The sequence below is a fragment of the Podarcis cretensis genome (genome assembly GCF_951804945.1).
Source record: "Podarcis cretensis genome assembly, chromosome: 18".
NCBI lineage: Eukaryota > Metazoa > Chordata > Lepidosauria > Squamata > Lacertidae > Podarcis > Podarcis cretensis.
Window position 1 is genome coordinate 9214522 of NC_137188.1, and position 20866 is coordinate 9235387.

Here is a 20866-nt window from a genome sequence, read left to right on the forward strand (position 1 = left end):
CCGCTAACCCTCCAGCCTCTCCTGAGCTGCAGAGGCTCAGGGCAAAGAGGCGGAGGGAACTAGGTTCCCGCAGGAGGAGGGCTCACCTCCAGGCCAGGAGAGGCGAGTCACCAGAGGATCGGGGCCGCCCTATGCCTCAGAGAAAATAAAGGCCAGCCAGCCCAGTCCCAGGTTGTGGGAGCAACGTCGCTGGAAACCTGTTCCTGCCAGCTCTTCCAGAGTTCCTGACCTCACCCGACTCCTTGCCTTGTACCCCGCTTCGCCCTTGGTGGACAGTCTCCAGACCCTCGACCCAGGACTGGACTCTGACCACGCCTCACGGTAACCCCCCCCCCCGGGACCAGCACAGACCTTCTGCAAGCCAAGCAGCTGCTCTGACTGCTGAGCCGCAGAACTTCAGCCTCTGTTGCTAAACTATTGCCCTCTGCTTAAAAAATAAGCTACGGCTGCAGTCCTCATGAATGCAAACAAAGCACTCATACATTCCGCATTATCAGCCTCACACAGGAACGGACCCTGCAGCCTTCTACATGCCAAGCAGGGACTCTGACCCACGAACAGTGCAATTCCTCTTTATTCGTTTCAAACACTGCCAGTTTGGCAAGGGGGGTGTTGGGGAATTAAAGAGGGTGGCACTGTGCACCGGCTCCCTCGGCCAATAAAGCGAGATGAGCGCCGCAACCCCAGAGTCGGCCACGGCTGGACCTAATGGTCAGGGGTCCCCTTTACCTTTTAAATCACTCTTGGGATGTTGCCTGCTGCCTCCTTAGCCTCAGGTATGCCTCTACCACTTCCCTCACCGATCGCTTTCTGCCCCCCCAAATTCCAGCCTCTGTGGCACCACCCCCTAGCCCCACCACCGACACTCCTAAATTTGCCCTTTTCTATAAAAATACAGGGATGCAGGTGGCTCTGTGGGTTAAACCACAGAGCCTAGGACTTGCCAATCAGAAGGTCGGCGGTTCGAATCCCTGCAATGACGGGGTGAGCTCCCGTTGCTCGGTCCCAGCTCCTGCCAACCTAGCAGTTCGAAAGCAAGTCGAAGTGCAAGTAGATAAATAGGTGCCGCTCTGGCGGGATGGTAAACGGTGTTTCCATGCGCTGCTCTGGTTCGCCAGAAGCGGCTTAGTCCTGCTGGCCACATGACCCGGAAGCTGTACGCCGGCTCCCTCGGCCAATAAAGCGAGATAAGCGCCGCAACCGCAGAGTCGGCCACGACTGGACCTAATGGTCAGGGGTCCCCTTTACCCTTATATAATTATTATTATTCCAGCAAACCCTTCACACAAAAACTACCAGAACGACTCTTAGCTAAGTGTTTATTGTTTCGAACTAAAAAACAGACATCCCGAAACACCCGCAGCTTCATAATTTTCATTGGAAAACAAAGAATCGTTCCCACTCCCCCTCCCCACAAAAAAACTAACCAAGCCATGTGGCCTGGCCACGATTCGGTGTGCCAGCCTAGTTTTGCCAACCAAGGAGGTGGTTGGCGGGAGGTTGGTGCCCGTTGCTCTCTGCCGACCGCACAAATCCGTTCAGGTGGGGGGCGGCCTTCTTGGGGGCGGCCGGCCAAGCCGCTGGGGGTTCAGGCGTCGGAGGGGCCTGCTTGGCGCAGGACCACGTCCTCCGTGTCTTGTGCTCCAACTGCATGTGGTTCTGTGGGGGGAGGCCCACGCAGGCTCTGCAGGGCGAGAAAAAGCAGAGTTACGAACTTGGAGCATCTTCCGTGCAAGGAGAGATAAATGAAAGATGTATCCCCCTAATCCTGAACTCACTTACAGTGGTACCTTGGTTCTCAAACTTAACCCGTTCCAGAAGTCCGTTCCAAAAACAAGGCGTGCTTTCCCACAGAAAGCAATGCAAAATCCTCATAGAACTCTAGCCCAATGGTTGCCATTAATTTGATTTTGAATTTATTTTAGAATGAATTGATTTTAGAATGCTGTGCTGCTTTTATTGTTGTTAGCCCGGCTTTGGCTGGGGAGGACGGGATATAAATAAATTATTATTATTATTATTATTATTATTTATTATTATTATTATTATTATTATTACTACAGTGGTAGCTCGGGTTACATACGCTTCAGGTTACATACGCTTCAGGTTACAGACTCCGCTAATCCAGAAATAGTGCTTCAGGTTAAGAACTTTGCTTCAGGATAAGAACAGAAATCGTGCTTCGGAGGTACGACAGCAGCAGGAGGCCCCATTAGCTAAAGTGGTGCTTCAGGTTAAGAACAGTTTAAGGTTAAGAACGGACCTCCAGAACGAATTAAGTACTTAACCCGAGGTACCACTGTATAATAATAATAATAATAATAATAATAATAATAATAATAATAAAACAGATTAATCCATTCCAGACCTTTAAAAACAGCCCCCTAAAACTGCCATTTAACATGAATTTTACTATCTAACGAGACCACTGGTCCATAAAATGAATTCAAAATACAATGTACTGCAGTCACACAATCAATCGGTAGCTGAACAGTTCCGCGCAGTCCCAAAACCAAACAAAAAAGAGCCACAAAAACGCAAAATAAATAGCAAAAACAGACAGACCTCACCATAGCACTCAAATCGGAAGTGTAACACTCAAAACGGAGCACGTTCGGCTTCCAAAAAAAGTTCGCAAACCAGAACACTTAACTTTAGGGTTTGCAGTGTTTGGGTTCCAAGTTGTTTGAGCACCAAGGCGTTTGAGAACCAAGGTACCACTGTATTCCTAAAAACAAGATGAGTTTCTAGTTCTCATGGTTGATTCGGATAAGGAACACAGGGGGCTGCCTTTCTAGTGAGCTGACCCTGAATATTGCCAGCACGGACTGGTAGCAGTGGCTCTTCAGGGAGCCTGGAACCTTCTACACTCAAAGCCTTTAAAATAAGCTAAGATTCCAGTCCTCTTGGTTTTGATTGAAGCACTTGTTTAAATTGGACGAAAAAGAAACGAAATTAATGGCCACTGGGCCCATCACCTCCTGGCAAATAGAAGGGGAAGAAATGGAGGCAGTGAGAGATTTTACTTTCTTGGGCTCCATGATCACTGCAGATGGTGACAGCAGCCACGAAATTAAAAGACGCCTGCTTCTTGGGAGAAAAGCGATGACAAACCTAGACAGCATCTTAAAAAGCAGAGACATCACCTTGCCAACAAAGGTCCGTATAGTTAAAGCTATGGTTTTCCCAGTAGTGATGTATGGAAGTGAGAGCTGGACCATAAAGAAGGCTGATCGCCAAAGAATGGATGCTTTTGAATTCTGGTGCTGGAGGAGACTCTTGAGAGTCCCATGGACTGCGAGAAGATCAAACCTCTCCATTCTGAAGGAAAGCAGCCCTGAGTGCTCACTGGAAGGACAGATCCTGAAGCTGAGACTCCAATACTTTGGCCATCTCATCAGAAGAGAAGACTCCCTGGAAAAGACCCTGATGTTGGGAAAGATGGAGGGCGCAAGGAGAAGGGAAGTGAGAGCTGGACCATAAAGAAGGCTGATCGCCGGAGAATGGATGCTTTTGAATTCTGGTGCTGGAGGAGACTCTTGAGAGTCCCATGGACTGCAAGAAGACCAAACCTCTCTATTCTGAAGGAAATCCGCCCTGAGTGCTCACTGGAAGGACAGATCCTGAAGCTGAGGCTCCAAGACTTTGGCCACCTCAGGAGAAGAGAAAAGACCCTGATGCTGGGAAAGATGGAGGGCACAAGGAGAAGGGGACGACAGAGGACGAGATGGTGGGACAGTGTTCTCGAAGCTGCTAAGATGAGTTTGACCAAATTGCGGGAGGCAGTGGAAGACAGGGGTGCCTGGTGTGCTCTGGTCCAGGGGGTCATGAAGAGTTGGACACAACTAACCAACAACAAATTGGGACACCACAGACCAGTGAGCAATACAGTTCAGTATTGCCTTACCCTGACTGGCAGCATTTCCCTAGTGTCAGGCTAAAACCCTATTTTGCTGTGGTTGGCATCAGTCTGTCTCGAAAAGGGAGGGCGAATTGTAGAGACCCCACCCCACGGGGAGAAACACACAGGGTTACCATGGAGACCCCAATCAATGAGGGTTTCGCTAGGCCCAGGGTTGCCATGGTTACTGGTGCAACTCATCCCTTTGGAGGGGGGTGAGAGTTAAAAGATACAGGAGAATCCGAGACCTGGGAGAAGAACTGGTGGAGGAAGACTGGAAGAAATTTAAAGACTATCTACAAAAATATTGTAAATTGTATGAATGTTAAGAAAGATGTAAGATTAGCAAAAACCTGGCTTCAACAAACTAGTTATAAAGAATATAAATTTAAATTTAATTGGAAGACGAAAAGATAAATTTTGGATAAGTAACATTTTATGATTAAGTTTCAATAAGAGTAGGTTAAATCCCAAAATTTGAGATATTAATATTGGAAAATTATATTATATGAATTAAACCAAGTTAATAATTTGCTGGTAAAATTTATGAATTTAGAAAGCAGGAACAAGAGTTGTGAGGAAGTCCAAAGATGGATATGAAATGTGGATATTGGAAAAGATTGCGTTATTATCTATGTATTTTATTGTTAAACTAAAATTTAATAAATATTATAAAAAAGAGAGAGAGAGTTAAAAGATACAGGGAGGAGGTTTCCATGGTTACCAGAGCATCGCCAAAACGGGCAGACCTTTTCAGGGAAGTTTTTTTAACAGTTGTGTTTTCTGTTGTGTTTTCAGTTATTTTGTCGGCAGCCGCTCAGAGTGGCTTGGGGAAACCCTGTCAAATGGGTGACATATAGATATAATATTTGGGAGGTTTATTTATTTGAAAGGTCCAGATTTGGGGCTGGTTTGCACCTGGAATAACCTGGAATAGCCTCAGACACACCCAACGGGTTTGGGGGCTAAGCCCCCGGAAGATGTGTTTGGAAGGAGGGGAAAGGAATTATGAGGCCTTTGTGAAACTGAAACCAAGCCTCTGGTCTATCTATGGGCAGTATGGGCTATTCTGTCAGCACTGCCTCAGTGATGCTAACTCTTAGGCCTGGGTGGCCCTGTATATTCGTTTTCCAAGCTTTAAAAATGATAAAAATTAGTTTATTATATATATAAAAGGCTTCACAGTGGAGGACTCAAAGGAATGGTCAGTAACAATATGTTTAAAGCTGGAAAAGGATCTCAAAATGGCAAATTGCGTGTGTGTGCTTTGAAACACAACAAAACGTTTTTGGGAGGGGGCAAATACAAACCATGGTCCACAGTATATGTGTGTGTGTGTGTGTGTGTGTTTATGTGCACAAATGCACACACTTCCATTGGCAGCCACGCAGACTGCAGCGTGATGACACGCTTACGTTTATATGTATATAGGAAGATAGCTAGCTTGCTATGGTTACTTAAAGCCACGTCCTGATACACTAGACCAAACCGTGTCCCTCTCAGAGCAAACCCCCTGACAACGAACGGATCCAAGTTAGTTACACCTGCTCAGTTCGGTGGGTCTCCTCAGGAGGACCAAGGCTGGCTAAAACCCAGTTTCCTGCGATTACCTGAACAGGTTCTCGATGGCAGCCCTTTGGCGAAAGAAAGCGTTGACCACCGGCGCTCCTTCGGGAACGAGGGGAGCCTTGCAGAGGAAACCCAGGAGAGACAAGATGCTGTGAAGCGGCTCAGGCTCCGAGTCGCCCTCGACGGTCACTCGGATCCGTTCGCAGAGCTCAGCCAGGATCACCAAATCCAAGATTATAGGGCTGGCCAGTAAGGAATCCTACAGAGATGGGAGCAGCAGGAAGAATTTGCCATGTTGTTCCAAACCGTCCCCCTCGGACGTGACAATTCGCACCTGTCTCCCCAGCTTGAAAATAGCCACTCATTATCTCTCCCCTCCCCCCAATATTTTATTACTTTGACAAAATAAGGTAAAGGTAAAGGGACCCCTGACCATTAGGTCCAGTCCTGACCGACTCTGGGGTTGCGGCGCTCATCTCGCTTTATTGGCTGAGGGAGCTGGCGTACAGCTTCCGGGTCATGTGGCCAGCAGGACTAAGCCACTTCTGGCAAACCAGAGCAGCGCATGGAAATGCCATTTACCTTCCCACTGAAGTGGTACCTATTTATCTACTTGCACTTTGAGGTGCTTTCGAACTGCTAGGTTGGCAGGAGCTGGGAGCTCACCCCGTCGTAGGGATTCGAACCGCCGACCTTCTGATCAGCAAGCCCTAGGCTCTGTGGTTTAACCCACAGCGCCACCCGGGTCCCTATTTTGACAAAGTAATAATCATAAATAAATACCATTCCATTGTAACTATCCAACCTCCCAAAATTTCAACACCTCTTGCAATGGTTTGACCCCTTTCCGTTTTAACAGTACAAATTCCACAAACACCTCCCACATCTCCTCCAAATCATTTACCCTGTGTATTTCCCGCCTTGCCTTAACGCAGCCTTTCTCAGCCTGTGGGTCCCCAGATGTTGTTGAACTACAACTCCCATCACCCCTAGCTACCAAGGCCGTAGCTCAGGGAGGATGGGAGTTGTAGTCCAACATCTGGGCACCCACAGGTTGAGAAAGGCTGCCTTAACTGCACATGTTATCATCAATACTATATCCCACACCTCTATATATATACCAATCCTCCCTGCTATTTTGCTTGCCCCTTCCGCTTCCTAGATATAATACCGTATTTTTTGCTCTACAAGACTCACTTTTTCCCTCCTAAAAAGTAAAGGGAAATGTGTGTGCGTCTTATGGAGCGAATGCAGGCTGCGCAGCTATCCCAGAAGCCAGAACAGCAAGAGGGATCGCTGCTTTCGCTGCGCAGCAATCCCTCTTGCTGTTCTGGCTTCTGAGATTCAGAATGTTTTTTTTTCTTGTTTTCCTCCTCCAAAAACTAGGTGCGTCTTGTGGTCTGGTGCGTCTTATAGAGCGAAGAATACGGTGATTCGTGCAACTGTCAAGAAAATTTGCGAGCAAGTCCTTCATAGCCTGTGAACCTTAGCCGCTCATTTTCTAGCTCTCTTCGTCCAAATGGGGACTTGGAGTAGGGAACAACACTCCCCACTTCCTCATCCGCTCCCAGCGCCATTCCTCACGCACCTCGCAGACGTTGTGAATGACTATGGTGCTCGTGCCGCCCATTGCAATCTCAGAGGTATATTCATCCAGAGCCCGCTTGCTGTCGCCAACGTAGGGGACATATTTGATCACCACCTGTCCGGGGAGAGGAGGGAAATAGGCGCTGGTGAGGAAACAGAGACAACAATCCTGGTCCTGAATGGGGTAACTGTGCCCCTGAAGGACCAGGTGCGCAGCCTGGGGGTCATTTTGGACTCACAGCTGTCCATGGAGGCAAAAGTTAATTCTGTGTCCAGGGCAGCTGTCTACCAGCTCCTTCTGGTATGCAGGATGAGACCCTACCTGCCCGCGGACTGTCTCGCCAGAGTGGTGCATGCTCTGGTTTTATCTCCCGCTTGGACTACTGCCATGCGCTCTACGTGGGGCTACCTTTGAAGGTGACCCGGAAACTACAACTAATCCAGAATGCGGCTGCCAGACTGGTGACTGGGAGCGGCTGCCAGGACCACATAACACCGGTCCTGAGAGATCTGCATTGGCTCCCAGTACGTTTCTGAGCACAATTCAAAGTGTTGGTGCTGACCTTGAAAGCCCTAAACGGTCTCGGTCCTGTATACCTGAAGGAGCGTCTCCACACCCATCGTCCAGCCGGGACACTGAGATCCAGCACCGAGGGCCTTCTGGCAGTTCCCTCATTGCGAGAAGTGAAGTTACAGGGAACCAGACGGAGGGCCTTCTCGGTAGTGGCGCCCACCCTGTGGAACGCCCTCCCGCCAGATGTGAAGGAAATAAGCAGCTATCCTATCTTTAAAAGACACCTGAAGGCAGCCCTGTTTAGGGAAGTTTTTATTATTTAATGCTGTATTGTTTTTAACACTCGATTGGGAGCCGCCCAGAGAGGCTGGGGAAACTCAGCCAGATGGGCGGGGTATAATTATTATTATTATTATTATTATTATTATTATTTTCCTTGCAGCATCCAGGCAAGCCTTGCCCTAGCCTGGTGCAGGAAGGCACAGGGCAAATGTTGACCACCCTCTGCCCATACTCACACAATGGTCTGGGCTCTCGCCGGGCCCATAGAGGATGGGATTCGACTGTACCATATCGTCCACGACGTTGCTCTTTGAGATCTCCTTGGAGCGAAACTGGGCAGGGGCAGAAAGATTCTTCCCATCATTGTTGCCAAGGTGGTTGTAGCTGACGATGGAGACGGGCTGGAACCGGAGAGAGAGGGGGGCAGCAATGAGAGGGTTGGCATAGGGGACTCCCTGGTCCCAAATGGGGTAACCGTGCCCCTGAAGGACCAGGTGCGCAGCCTGGGGGTCATTTTGGACTCACAGCTGTCCGTGGAGGCACAGGTCCATTCTGCGTCCAACAGCTCCATCAGAGACCCTCCCTGCCTGCGCATGGTCTCGCCACAGCGCTCCATGCTCTAGTTATCTCCCGCTTGGACTACTGCCATGCACTCTACGTGGGGCAACCTTTCAAGGCGACTCGGAAACGGCAACTAATTCAGACTGGGAATGTATAGCACCGGTCCTAAGAGACCTTCACTGGCTCCCAGTTTGGTATGCAGTCTGAGACCCTACCTGCCCACAGACTGTCTCACAGAGTGGTGCATGCTCTAGTTATCTCCCGCTTGGACTACTGCAATGCGCTCTATGTGGGGCTACCTTTGAAGGTGACCCAGAAACTACAACTAATCCAAAATGCAGCAGCCAGACTGGTGACTGGGAGTGGCCGCCGAGACCACATAACACCGGTCTTGAAAGACCTGCAGGGAACCAGGCAGAGGGCCTTCTCGGTGGTGGCGCCTGCCCTGTGGAACGCCCACCCGGCAGATGTCAAGCAAATAAGCAACTACCTGACTTTTAGGAGACATCTGAAGGCAGCCCTGTTTGGGAAATTTTTTTAACCACTGATGTTTTATCACGTTTTAAATATTTTGCTGGCATCCGCCCAGAGTGATTACGGCAGTCCGCTGGGCGGCATTTAAATGATAAAATTATTACTATTCATATTACTAAAATGAGACAAAGTTGCTAGGCCTCAGGAAACAGCTTGATTAAATAGCAAAGTGGGACTGTTGCAAAGCAGATACCTAACAGCTACCTTCTCCTGGTTCGAGAGTCCGGTTTGGAACCAGCTGAGCCAGTTTGGCTGCCCCAGGGGTCAAGCTAGGGGTCAGCAGAGACTCCTATGGAGAGCTCCCTATCAAGAGTCACTTCTGGGCAATGTTTTGGGGGCGACACGCCAGCGATAGGGGGGTCCAGAGGCAATAGCAGTTGGAGCAAGGGATGGTTTCGACGTTTCCTTAGGACCTTATTATTATTATTATTTATTATTATTATTAAGTACAAATTAGAAAACATAGTACATATTTACAACAAAAAAAAATACAAAGGAAAAAGAAAATACATATAACCAAGGGGGAAAAAATAGAGAATACTTTGCCTCTTTTCATATTTACAGTTATTTATACCTCTATAAAATGCTGTTCATAATAAAGGAGTGAAATGAAAGGAAAGGTATCGGAAAAAAATTAAAAAATTACAAAGAAAAAATAAAGAAGTAAAAGAAAAGAATCATAGGTGAAAATTTTTAAAAGTAGATAAGCATTCACTATACATAGCCGTTTCCCATCTATATTTATATTCAATTGCATAATTTCATCTTGTGCTTATCTACCTTAAAAAGTGTTGTTTTGTTAAAAGACTTCCACCGTCTGCCTCACGCATTTTTTATAATCCGTTCGTTCTTCATATTTTCCCTTTGGATTTCCTTCATGTCTCACTTTGTGTGTGTTTTTTTATTACGCACAAAATTATTCTAAACACAACCAGGTTTTTGTAGTCGAGCCCTGGTTTTGTAAATACCGTATTTTTTGCTCTATAAGACTAACTTTTTTCCTCCTAAAAAGTAAGGGGAAATGTGTGTATGTCTTATGGCGTGAATGCAGGCTGCACAGCTATCCCAGAAGCCAGAACAGCAAGAGGGATTCCTTCCTTCACTGTGCAGCGATCCCTCTTGCTATTCTGGCTTCTGAGATTCAGAATATTTTTTTTTTCTTGTTTTCCTCCTCCAAAAACTAGGTGCGTCTTGTGGTCTAGAGCGAAAAATACGGTAATCATTTAAGAACTCCCATTGCTTCATAACCATGTGTCAGGGACTCAGCGGGAGCGCAGGGAGGAGAGGAGATGGAGAGCGAGGGGGAGCAATCCGAGGGCAGCGTAGGAGAATATGACAGCAGTTTGAGAGATTCCATGAGCCTCTCCAGCGAATCGGAAGATTCACAGAAGGGGGCGCCGATGGGCAGGGCAAGGGGCGAGCCAAGGGGGACACCCCAGAAGCAAGGGGCCAGCGGGGACTCCCAGAGCAGCAGTTGGAAATCAGGAACAGCTTCCCCACCAGAGCGCAGTGGGGGGGAGGAGTTCCAGGTGTCAGAGCCCACATATGCACCACCAGCGAGAGAAGATGAGTCAGGGTTGGCCACGCCTCCATCGGAGAGCGAGGGAACGGTCAAGAGGAAAGTTGCAGGCTGGGCGCGCGCGCCAAGTTCAAAGGTACAGGCGAGCGGCACAGAAGGTAGCCCGGATAGGGAACCAGGTCCTAAAGCCCGCCGGAAGGAGGGGGAAGAATCATCAGGGTCAGCGTCAGAGGAGTCCAGGAAGGATGAAACCCTAGCGGGCAGGAGGGCCCAGAGGAGAAAGGAACTTAGGAAGAGGTGGAGCAAAGCGAGAGTCTTAAACTGGTGTGGAAGGGGCGGAGACTCAGACGGGACTTCGCCGGTCTAAGGTCGAGACGTAGAGCTGCACGCTGCGGCTTTAAAATGGAAACTGAATCTCAATAAAGACTTTTGTACATAACTACAGCCTAGCGTTGGTCCTCTGTGAGCTGGGACCTGGAGGCAGCTCTGACACCATGGTTTTGGATTTCCTCCTTATTATATCCGTCGGTTTTGCTAGTTCCAGGTACTCGCAACGTTTCCCCTATTGGAAAGAAGACAGCATCCCAAAAAAAGAGAGAATGGTTGTGGAAGTTTCCTTAGGACCTTTTGGGTTAAACGGCTTACCTTAATCCCAGAGCTGATGAGGAAATCCACCAGGACCGACTTCATCTTCGTCTGACCAGACTTGAAGTCATCGCCGACGATGAAGACGCGGTGTTGGACAGCCAGTTGGATGACCCCCGGCAGAAAGGTGTTCTGGGGGGAGCCGTTGATGTAGCTGCACCCCTCCAAGATGCTGGCGACGGCAAAGAGGGTGGAGGGGGAGACGTCCAGGCCGCACTGGACCCCCAAAAAAGCAAGAGAAAAGGGGGGGTTGATGGGCGGCAAGGCAGAAGATGTCTTGGGGGGCACCTCTCCCACCCAGGCACGCCCCCCAGCCACAAAAACTCACTGGGGAGGGCCTCTAGATCCCAACTCTCGGCGGCCAGCAAGATCCCTCACTCTCAATCTAAGGGTTGTGGGTTCGAGTCTCATGTTGGGCCAAACATTCCCTAAAACCATACACCCAGGGACTAGGAACTTGCTGGGTTCTGTCCTGCTGCAACACAGTTGGGTTTTTGCAAGCATCCCTGTTATATGAGAGTCGGGCGAGTGTTTCTCTTTAGCTTGGGTCGGCAAGGCTTACCAGGCATGGGCCAGATCAGTCCCATGGAGATCCTCCATGGAAATCGCGTCTGCGCATGCCCAGATGCCGAAAATCGCACCTGCGCAGAAGCGATTTTCGGCATCTGGGAATGCGCAGAAGCAATTTCTGGCGGCACAGACATGCGCAGGCGCAATTTCCAGTGCTACAGAAGAGAGTCCCTGCGCTGCGCCATTTTAGTGCAGCGCGTCGGGACTCGCCAAGCAGACAGCTCGGTTGGGGGGCAGCTCGTGGACCGGTTAGAAGGCCTCCGTGGGTTGCATCTTAGGTTGGCGACCCCTGCTCTTTAGAAAAGACCTTCCCTTTCCTAAGAGGGAAAAAATCCTCAGATCAGGGAAGGCGAGTGCCTGGGGCCCTTTTGAGGTTTCAGGACTTGCACTCGCATCAGCCCCCCGTCAGAGATGATGATAGCAACAGCCGTGGAAGCCTGGGTCCTGCAAGGTCTGGAGGGCCACAGATATGTCCCCCCCCCCCAACCACAATTTGGAAAAATGCCATCCCAAAAACGGCTGCCAACTCCTTTGCAGAACTTCAGTTTCCCATGGACCCCCTTGTCTTTCCCATGGCCCCTTCGCTTGCTCGGGAGCCAAGGGAAGTTTGGGAGCCAAGGGAAGTTTGAACTCGCTTCGCAGAAAAAGGACCCTGCAATCCATTTAAAAACAAACCAACCAGCAATTGAAGTAGAAGGCTCAGGAAAAGAGGCGGTGCAGATTAAAGAGGAGGAAGGCGAAGGGAGGTATTTGGGCAACTTACCTCGATGGCTTGGAGCAAGTTGTCGGCTGTGTCGTTCACACCGGGCTGGGCGTCGCAAAAGCACTCCGTGTTTGCCGTCCAGAGCACAATCACTTTGTCTACCCCGCTGGAATTCTTGAAGTCCCGGATATCTTGTCGGATCTGGGCCATCTAAGTAAAGGGGAGGAGCATGCTACAATGTCATTTCCCAGCCCAAAATGGCGAACGAATCCCTGGGATGCCTTGAGGAGCCAGCTAAGTCCATCTAGCTACCCACACTGACTGGCAGCCACAACTTGCTGGGATTTCATTAGTGATCCATTAGTGCCCTATGGGGCCGTTCCTTTTTTTAGAAATCTAAGCATTTAAGGTCCCCGTCCCTAATTTGTGGGTTGCCATCTGATTAGATTTCACTTTGATTCTGATTTCATTTTAGGATGTATTTTAATGGATTGCTTGATTTTATGGTAAGATGTTATATATCTGATGTTAGCCGCTCTGAGCCCAGTTTTGGCCGGGGAGGGCGGGGCATAAATAAAATTATTATTATTATTATTATTATTATTATTACAAAACCTACGATCGCAGTTCTCATGGTTTTGAATAAAAGGGGTCGTTTTAAGTAGGAATATAGGAAAAAATGCCTCCTACAGACCAAAGGTCCACATAGGCCAGTATTGTATACACTGGCTGGCAGCAGCTATCCAGGGTTTCTGACAAGGGAGTTTTCCCCAGGAGCATTATGGGATGTTGAACAGCTGAGCTGCAGTTCCTCCCTTAGAAACTAAGACAAGTCTTCAAGCTTCTGAATAAACAACTGGTTTAAAATCGGAGAACGTTGCTTTAGGCCAAGTCAAACCCCGTGGGCCATCTAGATAGATAGATAATACTTTATTTGGCTATAAGCCCACAAGGTAAAACAAATCAATAAATAAAATAGCATTTTACGTTCTAAAATATCAACTAAATTATTTCAACGCATAATCTCCTTCACATTACTTACAATCTCTAGATGTACCGTATTATGGCCTTGAAGATAAAGATGGTGCATAGAGTTTACTAGATTTTTAATAGTCATGCAGCATTCCATGAAGTCTTTTATATGAAAGAACTGAAATCAGGAATCTGGCAACCTGTAATGTTCTATAAGAGTCAATGTCCTGGAGTAGATAAGCTAGATGTAATTCAGGTGGTTTAACAACAATTTCCAGAATGATTGAACTCAGAATCCTTGATTGGGGAACAATGTATAAAGGGCAATTAAACAAGATATGATAAAGGGATTCTATTGATTTGTTGTCACATGCGCATAAAACAGAGGTTTTACCGTTAGAAAATCTATTGCTCAGCACATTTGAGGGGAACACATTAAATCTGGCTCTAACAAATGCGAATCTATGCGACGCAACCGATAAGGTAGACAGATATCGAGGTATCTGGGACATAGATGTAAATGCCCTGACGTGGGCCATCTAACCCAGTTTGGCAAACATGGTTTGGCGGCGTTTCTCTCCCAGGCGACGCTGCAGGAATTGAACCCAGGACATTGTAATAAACCCGAGCTTTGCAGAGCTATCCTGCGCACAGAACAGCCTAGGAGGTCTGGATCTGTCACGAGGGGCAATGGCAGAAGCTGGGAGCCACGCACCCGCTGGTCCCAAGTGCCCACCTGCTGCGCTATGGTTCCCGTCAGGACGTTGTCAGCTCTCTCCTCCTGGTTGTCCGCGATAAACTTGGGGATGTAAATGGAGGCCCTTGGCTTCAGGTTCTCCATGTAGGGGCGCAGCTGTTCTTGCAGTGCCCAGTCAAGGACTTGAGCCCGGTGCATGGCGTCCGCCAGGTTCAGGGAAGAGATGTCCCAGCCTAGCGGGAGGAAAAAGTGCAAGGCGGTCACACGAATGGACACACTGTGAATATACTGGACCCCCAATACCTTAGAGCTATCTAAGGCAGGGGTCATGGGACACGGGTGGCGCTGTGGGTTAAACCACAGAGCCTAGGACTTGCCGATCAGAAGGTCGGCGGTTCGAATCCCCGCAATGACGGGGTGAGCTCCCGCTGCTCGGTCCCTGCTCCTGCCAGCCTAGCAGTTCGAAAGCACGTCAAAGTGCAAGTAGATCAATAGGTACCGCTCCGGCGGGAAGGTAAACGGCGTTTCCATGCGCTGCTCTGGTTCGCCAGAAGCGGCTTAGTCATGCTGGCCACATGACCCAGAAGCTGTACGCCGGCTCCCTTGGCCAATAAAGCGAGATGAGCGCCGCAACCCCAGAGTCGTTTGCGACTGGACCTAATGGTCAGGGGTCCCTTTACCCTTTACCTTTAATTTATCTGTGAATAACATTTAAGCAATTTCTGCCCAGACACCGTTTCCGACGGCCAAATCCTGGCTACGTCCGGGGAGATTCGAACCCAGCACTTACCTCCAAAGACGATATCATTGGGGTGTACCATTGGAAGAAGATCCCGGAAAGGGATGTAGACGTCGCCGGTTGGCCCGCTGCCCAGACAAACGGTGGAAGCTTGCAAGAGAGATCCATAATAATTCGCATGCTAGGAGAGAGAAAGGAAGGAGACCTATTAGAAACGTCGAGATCTCGGCTCAGAGCTTCAGCCTACAACCTTCCCGATTCAGGGAGGGTACCAACAAAGTTCCAGAAAAACATCTACTTCTGCTTCATTGACTATGCAAAAGCCTTTGACTGTGTCAACCACAGCAAACTATGGCAAGTTCTTAAAGAAATGGGAGTGCCTGATCACCTCATCTGTCTCCTGAGAAATCTCTATGTGGGACAAGAAGCTACAGTTAGAACTGGATATGGAACAACTGGCTGGTTCAAAATTGGGAAAGGAGTACGACAAGGCTGTATATTGCCTCCCTGCTTATTTAACTTATATGCAGAATTCCTCATGAGAAAGGCTGAGCTGGCTGAATCCCAAGCCGGAATTAAGATTGCCGGAAGAAATATCAACAACCTCAGATATGCAGATGACACAACCTTGATGGCAGAAAGTGAGGAGGAATTAAAGAACCTTTTAATGAGGGTGAAAGAGGAGAGTGCAAAATATGGTCTGAAGCTCAACATCAAAAAAACGAAGATAATGGCCACTGGTCCCATCACCTCCTGGCAAATAGAAGGGGAAGAAATGGAGGCAGTGAGAGATTTTAGTTTCCTGGGCTCCATGATCACTGCAGATGGTGACTGCAGTCACGAAATTAAGAGACGCCTGCTTCTTGGGAGAAAAGCGATGACAAACCTAGACAGCAGCTTAAAAAGCAGAGACATCACCTTGCCAACAAAGGTCTGTATAGTTAAAGCTATGGTTTTCCCAGTAGTGATGTATGGAAGTGAGAGGTGGTCCCCAGATTACAAATTAGTTAGGTAACAGGTAAAGCTCCCTATTCAGCAGCAGTCTACCTTGGAATGTTAGCTGCCAGAGAACCAAAAATAAAAAAATGGTGGAGATTCCGGCATTGCAGTGAAGGGGGTTAGGTTATGACCCTTGGGGTAAGGTTACCAGATACCCCCGGATTTACAAATCAGTTCCATGACAAAATCCATCTTTTTAGCAGGAAGTTGAAGTGTCCCTGCATTCATTGAAAAAAATCTGGTAACCTTAGAGACTCTCTGCCTCTCCCTCTCCACTTGTGATCTTCCCAGAGGTTATCTTGATCAGGTGTGAGGAAACTTTGGCCCTCCAGTACGGCTGAACTACAACTCCCATCATCCCTAGCTGATGGGATTTGCAGTTCACCAATATCTGGAGAGTCAAAGGTTCCCCAACCAGTTTAACGCCTAGTAAGGAAAGCTCCGCTCGTTCATATGCTATATTTGTGGTCAAGGGCAGTTATCAACTCTTTCATTTGTATAGTAAGTTCTCAGAATGTATTTTGTATAGCCAACTAAATCTGTATTTGATTGCATTTGATTCCTTTGCTGTGGCTGAGGCAAATAAAGATTTTATCTGCTGTATTTTTTGCTCTATAAGACTCACTTTTTCCCTCCTAAAAAGTAAGGGGAAATGTGTGTGCGCCTTATGGAGTGAATGCAGGCTGCGCAGCTACCCCAGAAGCCAGAACAGCAAGAGGGATCGCTGCTTTCACTGTGCAGCGATCCCTCTTGCTGTTCTGGCTTCTGAGATTCAGAATATTTTTTTTCTTGTTTTCCTCCTCCAAAAACTAGGTGCGTCTTGTGGTCTGGTGCGTCTTATAGAGAGAAAGATACCAAAATGCTAGTCAGACTTGGCCCGAAACGAAATTTCCATCGCTCTCGCTTTTAGCCCTTGTGCCAAGAAACTCGTTCCCACATAAAGCCCGATAGCGGCCCCCAGTTTCACTCGCCTTCCGTCCCGTCTTGGTCATCCAGGAAAGGCCCAGCCGATTGGCTAAGACGGCGGCCGTCACCGTGGATCCGTTGTTCCCGCCCCAGCCGACGAGCATCACACCCAGCTTGGGGACATGCCTCTCTGTGCGGAAAACGACATCGGTAGAGGACGGCTTCACCTGCAGGAGTGACAATGCAGAAGAACGTCAGGACGGATCCTGAAGCTGAGGCTCCAGTACTTTGGCCACCTCATAAGAGAAGAGAAGACTCCCTGGGAAAGACCCTGATGTTGGGAAAGATGGAGGGCACAAGGAGAAGGGGACGACAGAGGACGAGATGGTGGGACAGTATTATCAAAGCTACCAACATGAGTTTGACCCAACTGCGGGAGGCAGTGGAAGGCAGTGGGGGAAAGTACACAGACTGAGCATGCTCAGCTGCCACAGATCAATGACTTTTGGAGGAGGGGGGTGGAAAAGGGGAGGGGAAATGGAGCCTCTTGGGAGGGGGCCTGGCAGGCTGGCTGGCATCCTAGACTACAACTCCACTACAACATCCTTGGACTACAACTCCATTCATCCTGGACCATAAAGAAGGCTGATGGCCGAAGAATGGATGCTTTTGAATTCAGGTGCTGGAGGAGACTCTTGAGAGTCCCATGGACTGCAAGAAGATCCAACCTCTCCATTCTGAAGGAAATCAGCCCTGAGTGCTCACTGGAAGGACAGATCCTGAAGCTGAGGCTCCAAGACTTTGGCCACCTCAGGAGAAGAGAAGACTCCCTGGAAAAGACCCTGATGTTGGGAAAGATGGAGGACACAAGGAGAAGGGGACGATGGAGGATCAGATGGTGGGACAGCATCAGGGCCATCTTAAGTATATCTGGCACTGTGGTGCAAAGATCCCTCTGGCCCCCACCCGTTTCCCAGAGTTGTCAACTTATTGACCTTTCCCCAAGGCTCTGAGGGGATCACTCTACTCCCACGAAGACTTGGGAAGGAAGCTGCATGCCTGCCAGCCACATACAGTGGTACCTCGGGTTACAGACGCTTCTGGTTAGACTCCGCTAACCCAGAAATAGTCCCTCGGGTTAAGAACTTTGCTTCAGGATGAGAACAGAAATCGTGCTCCGGCGGCGTGGCACCATTAGCTAAAGTGGTGCTTCAGGTTAAGAACAGTTTCAGGTTAAGAACGGACCTCCGGAATGAATTAAGTACTTAACCAGAGGTATCACTGTACACCTTTGTACACTGCCAGATAGTTCGAATTGGTGTGGACCAGTTTAAGGCACGTCTGATGTCCCCCTCACCTGTACTCCTTCATTCAACTCACCCATCTTTAGGTTCCCCCCCCTCCATTCCCCATTTTATACCATACCTTGGTCACCCCGTTTTCCTGGCAGACCTGAGCTGTGGGGTAGCTGTATCTGGCCTCAATGAAATCTGGGGTGTACTTGACGTCCGGGCTCTCCACCACAAACGGGGATGTCATGATGTCTGTTCTGGGGGAGAAAGAGGGCGGAATTAAATAGCTGGCAGCCGCTTCAATCTCCCTAAGGGACACTTTGCTCTGCCTTCTGCGGAAGCACAGAGTGAGGAATGCGTCTCTCTGTGCGAGTTCCTGTTCCGGATGGATGGATGGATGGATGGAGGAAGGAAAAGGGCAGAGGCGTTCCTGCAGAGTCTCTGTGCCGGAAAAAGGGGGAGTGAAAGGGCAATGAGCCAATCCAAGCACTCAGAAGGCGGAAGAAGCCTGAACAGAGACTCATGCAGAGGCACGGCAGGAAGAGGAACGGGAATCGTTATGGCGTGGCTCCATTAAGACAGGAAAAATAAATCTTGGGGAAACATGGGGAGGAAAACAGAGTGGAAAGGGGGCTGGGGCGGACCCAGGTGTCCGAGAAACATCCCTCCCCCCCCCCAACTCCAGACTGCCAGTTGAGGTCACTGGCCAAACCACCCTAAATGGTTTTAACCCATTTAAACATTGCATTTTTACATTGTTGTAAGAAATAACCACACCGCACTGTCCAATTATTAACTAAGTGGCAACGCTGGGGGGAGGGGACCCAGGTGTCCGACCCCCCCCCCCCTTCTTCATCTGATCTAGACAATTTAGGAGAAAAAGAAAAGGCGAAGAGGTCTTTGAAACTGGAGGAAGGCCCCCTCAAGCTCGGGCGGGGGGGGGAATGCTGCGCCTCCCTTTCCAAAGCAGGAGGGGAAAGGGACCCAGGCGTCCGGGGGTGGGGGGAGGGAGAGGGAGAGGGAGAGAGAGAAGACGGACCCAGGCGACCTGGAGGAACAGAGGTGGAGGGAGGGAGGGAGATAAAGAGGACCCAGGCATCCTGGAGGGAGGATCCATGCGTCTTGGAAGGAGGGAAGGAGGAAGGGACGGGGGACCCAGGCGTCCTGGAGGAACGGAGGTGGAGAGGGGTGGGGGAGAGGAAAAGGAAGAGGACCCAGGCGTCCTGGAGGAACAGAGGTGGAGGGCGGGAGGGAGGGAGGGAGATGAAGAGGACCCAGGTGTCCTGGAAGGAGGGAGGGAGGGAGAGGGAGAGAGAGAGGACGAAAGGACCCAGGCGTCCTGGAGGAACAGAGGTGGGAGTGGGGGAGAGAGAGAGAGAGAGAGAGAGAGAGAAAGAAAGAGAGGAAGAGAGGAAGAGGACCCATGCGTCCTGGAATGAGGAAGGGAGGGGAAGAGAGAGGAAGAGGACCCAGGCGTCCTGGAAGAACAGAGGTGGACAGGGGGGTGGAGAGGAAGAGGAAGAGGACCCAGGCGTCCTGGAGGAACAGAGGTGGGAGGAAGGGAGAGAGAGAGAGAGAGAGAGAGAGAGAGAGAGAGAGAGAGAGGAGGACCCAGGCGTCCTGAAAAAGGTAAAGCGGGCGTCTTGGAGACGCCAAAGGGGTCCCCGGCGTCCAACCCCCCTCTTCCAAGCCCAAACCTTCCCCCCACCAACCACCCTTGCCATCTTCGAAGGGAGGGGGGCTCCAGCAAGGACAAAGGGCTGCGGTGTTGGGGTGACGCATATCCCAGCCCCGCGCCCGGGCGCACCTGACCGAAGCTCCTCCGCTCTGCGCAATGCGCTCAGCCTCCTGCCGGCGGCGCCTTAATTCTTTCCCGGGACCCGCCTATCCCTCTTTTCCCCCCACCCCACTCGCGGCTCCGCCCCCTCTGGAAAAATTTTCCATCCACTCCGTGCCCAAGACGCCCCCCCTCACCCCCGCCAGCCACGTGCTCCAAGGGGCCCCCCTATTTGGGTAGAGGAGCTGTTGCCACTGAACCCCCCCCCTTGGCATTGAGATGGAGATCCCCCCCCCCATTCTTCTCCAGGAAGTTTCTGCATTGCTGGGGTTAGCCTTCCTCCCTTGTGGCCTTTTTTTGGGTGGGGGGCGTTAGGAAATCTTGACCTCATTGTTACTACTTTTTTTGAGGGGGGGTAGCGTTCAAGGTTTTCAGATTTCCTGGAGCATTTTCATGAATGAAAGTGCCCCCCCCACCCCGGAACCGCTCGGGGGGGGGGGGATTTCCTTGCATCATCTAACCGCCATCATTCCACTGAGGGAGGCAGCATCTCCAGATTGTAGAGTTTGGAGGTGTCCCCAAAGGTCATCCAGTCTGACCCCCACAAGGCAGGAATTGTTGCCTCGTTCCAGCTGCCACCATCGTCTCTAACCATTGGCCCTGCTGGCTGCAGGGACCTGGCAGTCCTGTCAGTGGTGTAGCGTGGGGGGGTGCAGGGGGGCCGGCCGCACCGGGCGCAACATCTGGGGGGGCGCTCGCCGCCTCCGGAGTCGCTGAAGAGCCTCGGGCGCAGGCTGTAGCAGAGCCCCATGTCTCGCGGAACCGACGAGCTGTGCACGCGTCCGGGCTGAAGGCGTCCGGCAGGCAGCGGCTCTCAGCGCTCGCCGTGGTCCCCGTGCATCAGGGCCACGGAGGGCGCGCCAGGCAGCCCCTCCTCACAGCCCCGTCGCTGCCACCGCCGCTGCTGGGCCATGTTGCATTTTCCTCGCCTCTCTGCCCTCCTCCTCCTCCGGGCAAGCGGCGTCGTTTGGGCAGCAGCGCCAGCGGCAACTCGCCTCAGATCACCCGACACGGACCCGCCGCCGCCGCTGTGGCTACC

At 50.2% G+C, this 20866-nt stretch overlaps 1 protein-coding gene across 1 annotated transcript; it reads right to left on the minus strand.

The window, feature by feature from the left end:
* Window positions 1-1305: 1305 nt before the first annotated feature.
* On the minus strand, window positions 1306-19881 carry ISYNA1 (inositol-3-phosphate synthase 1). Its single transcript, XM_079960708.1, has 11 exons — window positions 19798-19881; window positions 18124-18247; window positions 16764-16925; window positions 14845-14974; window positions 14094-14287; window positions 12446-12595; window positions 11113-11328; window positions 8090-8254; window positions 7059-7172; window positions 5512-5729; window positions 1306-1684 (listed from the first exon to the last, which is right to left on the minus strand). Exons 2-11 carry the CDS (start codon window positions 18235-18237, stop codon window positions 1465-1467), a joined length of 1683 nt encoding a protein of 560 aa, XP_079816834.1. The 5' UTR covers window positions 18238-18247; window positions 19798-19881; the 3' UTR covers window positions 1306-1464.
* Window positions 19882-20866: the final 985 nt, after the last annotated feature.

Bases quoted from the DNA above. Each gene is read 5' to 3' on its own strand.
- ISYNA1 (XM_079960708.1), bottom strand. From the start codon at position 18,237: ATGACATCCCCGTTTGTGGTGGAGAGCCCGGACGTCAAGTACACCCCA. The intron at 14,975-16,763 runs GCGAGTGAAACT...TCTCTCTCCTAG, and splicing joins TGACCAAGACGGGACGGAAG to CATGCGAATTATTATGGATC. The intron at 1,685-5,511 runs GTAATCGCAGGA...CTCGCCCTGCAG, and splicing joins GCCATCGAGAACCTGTTCAG to AGCCTGCGTGGGCCTCCCCC.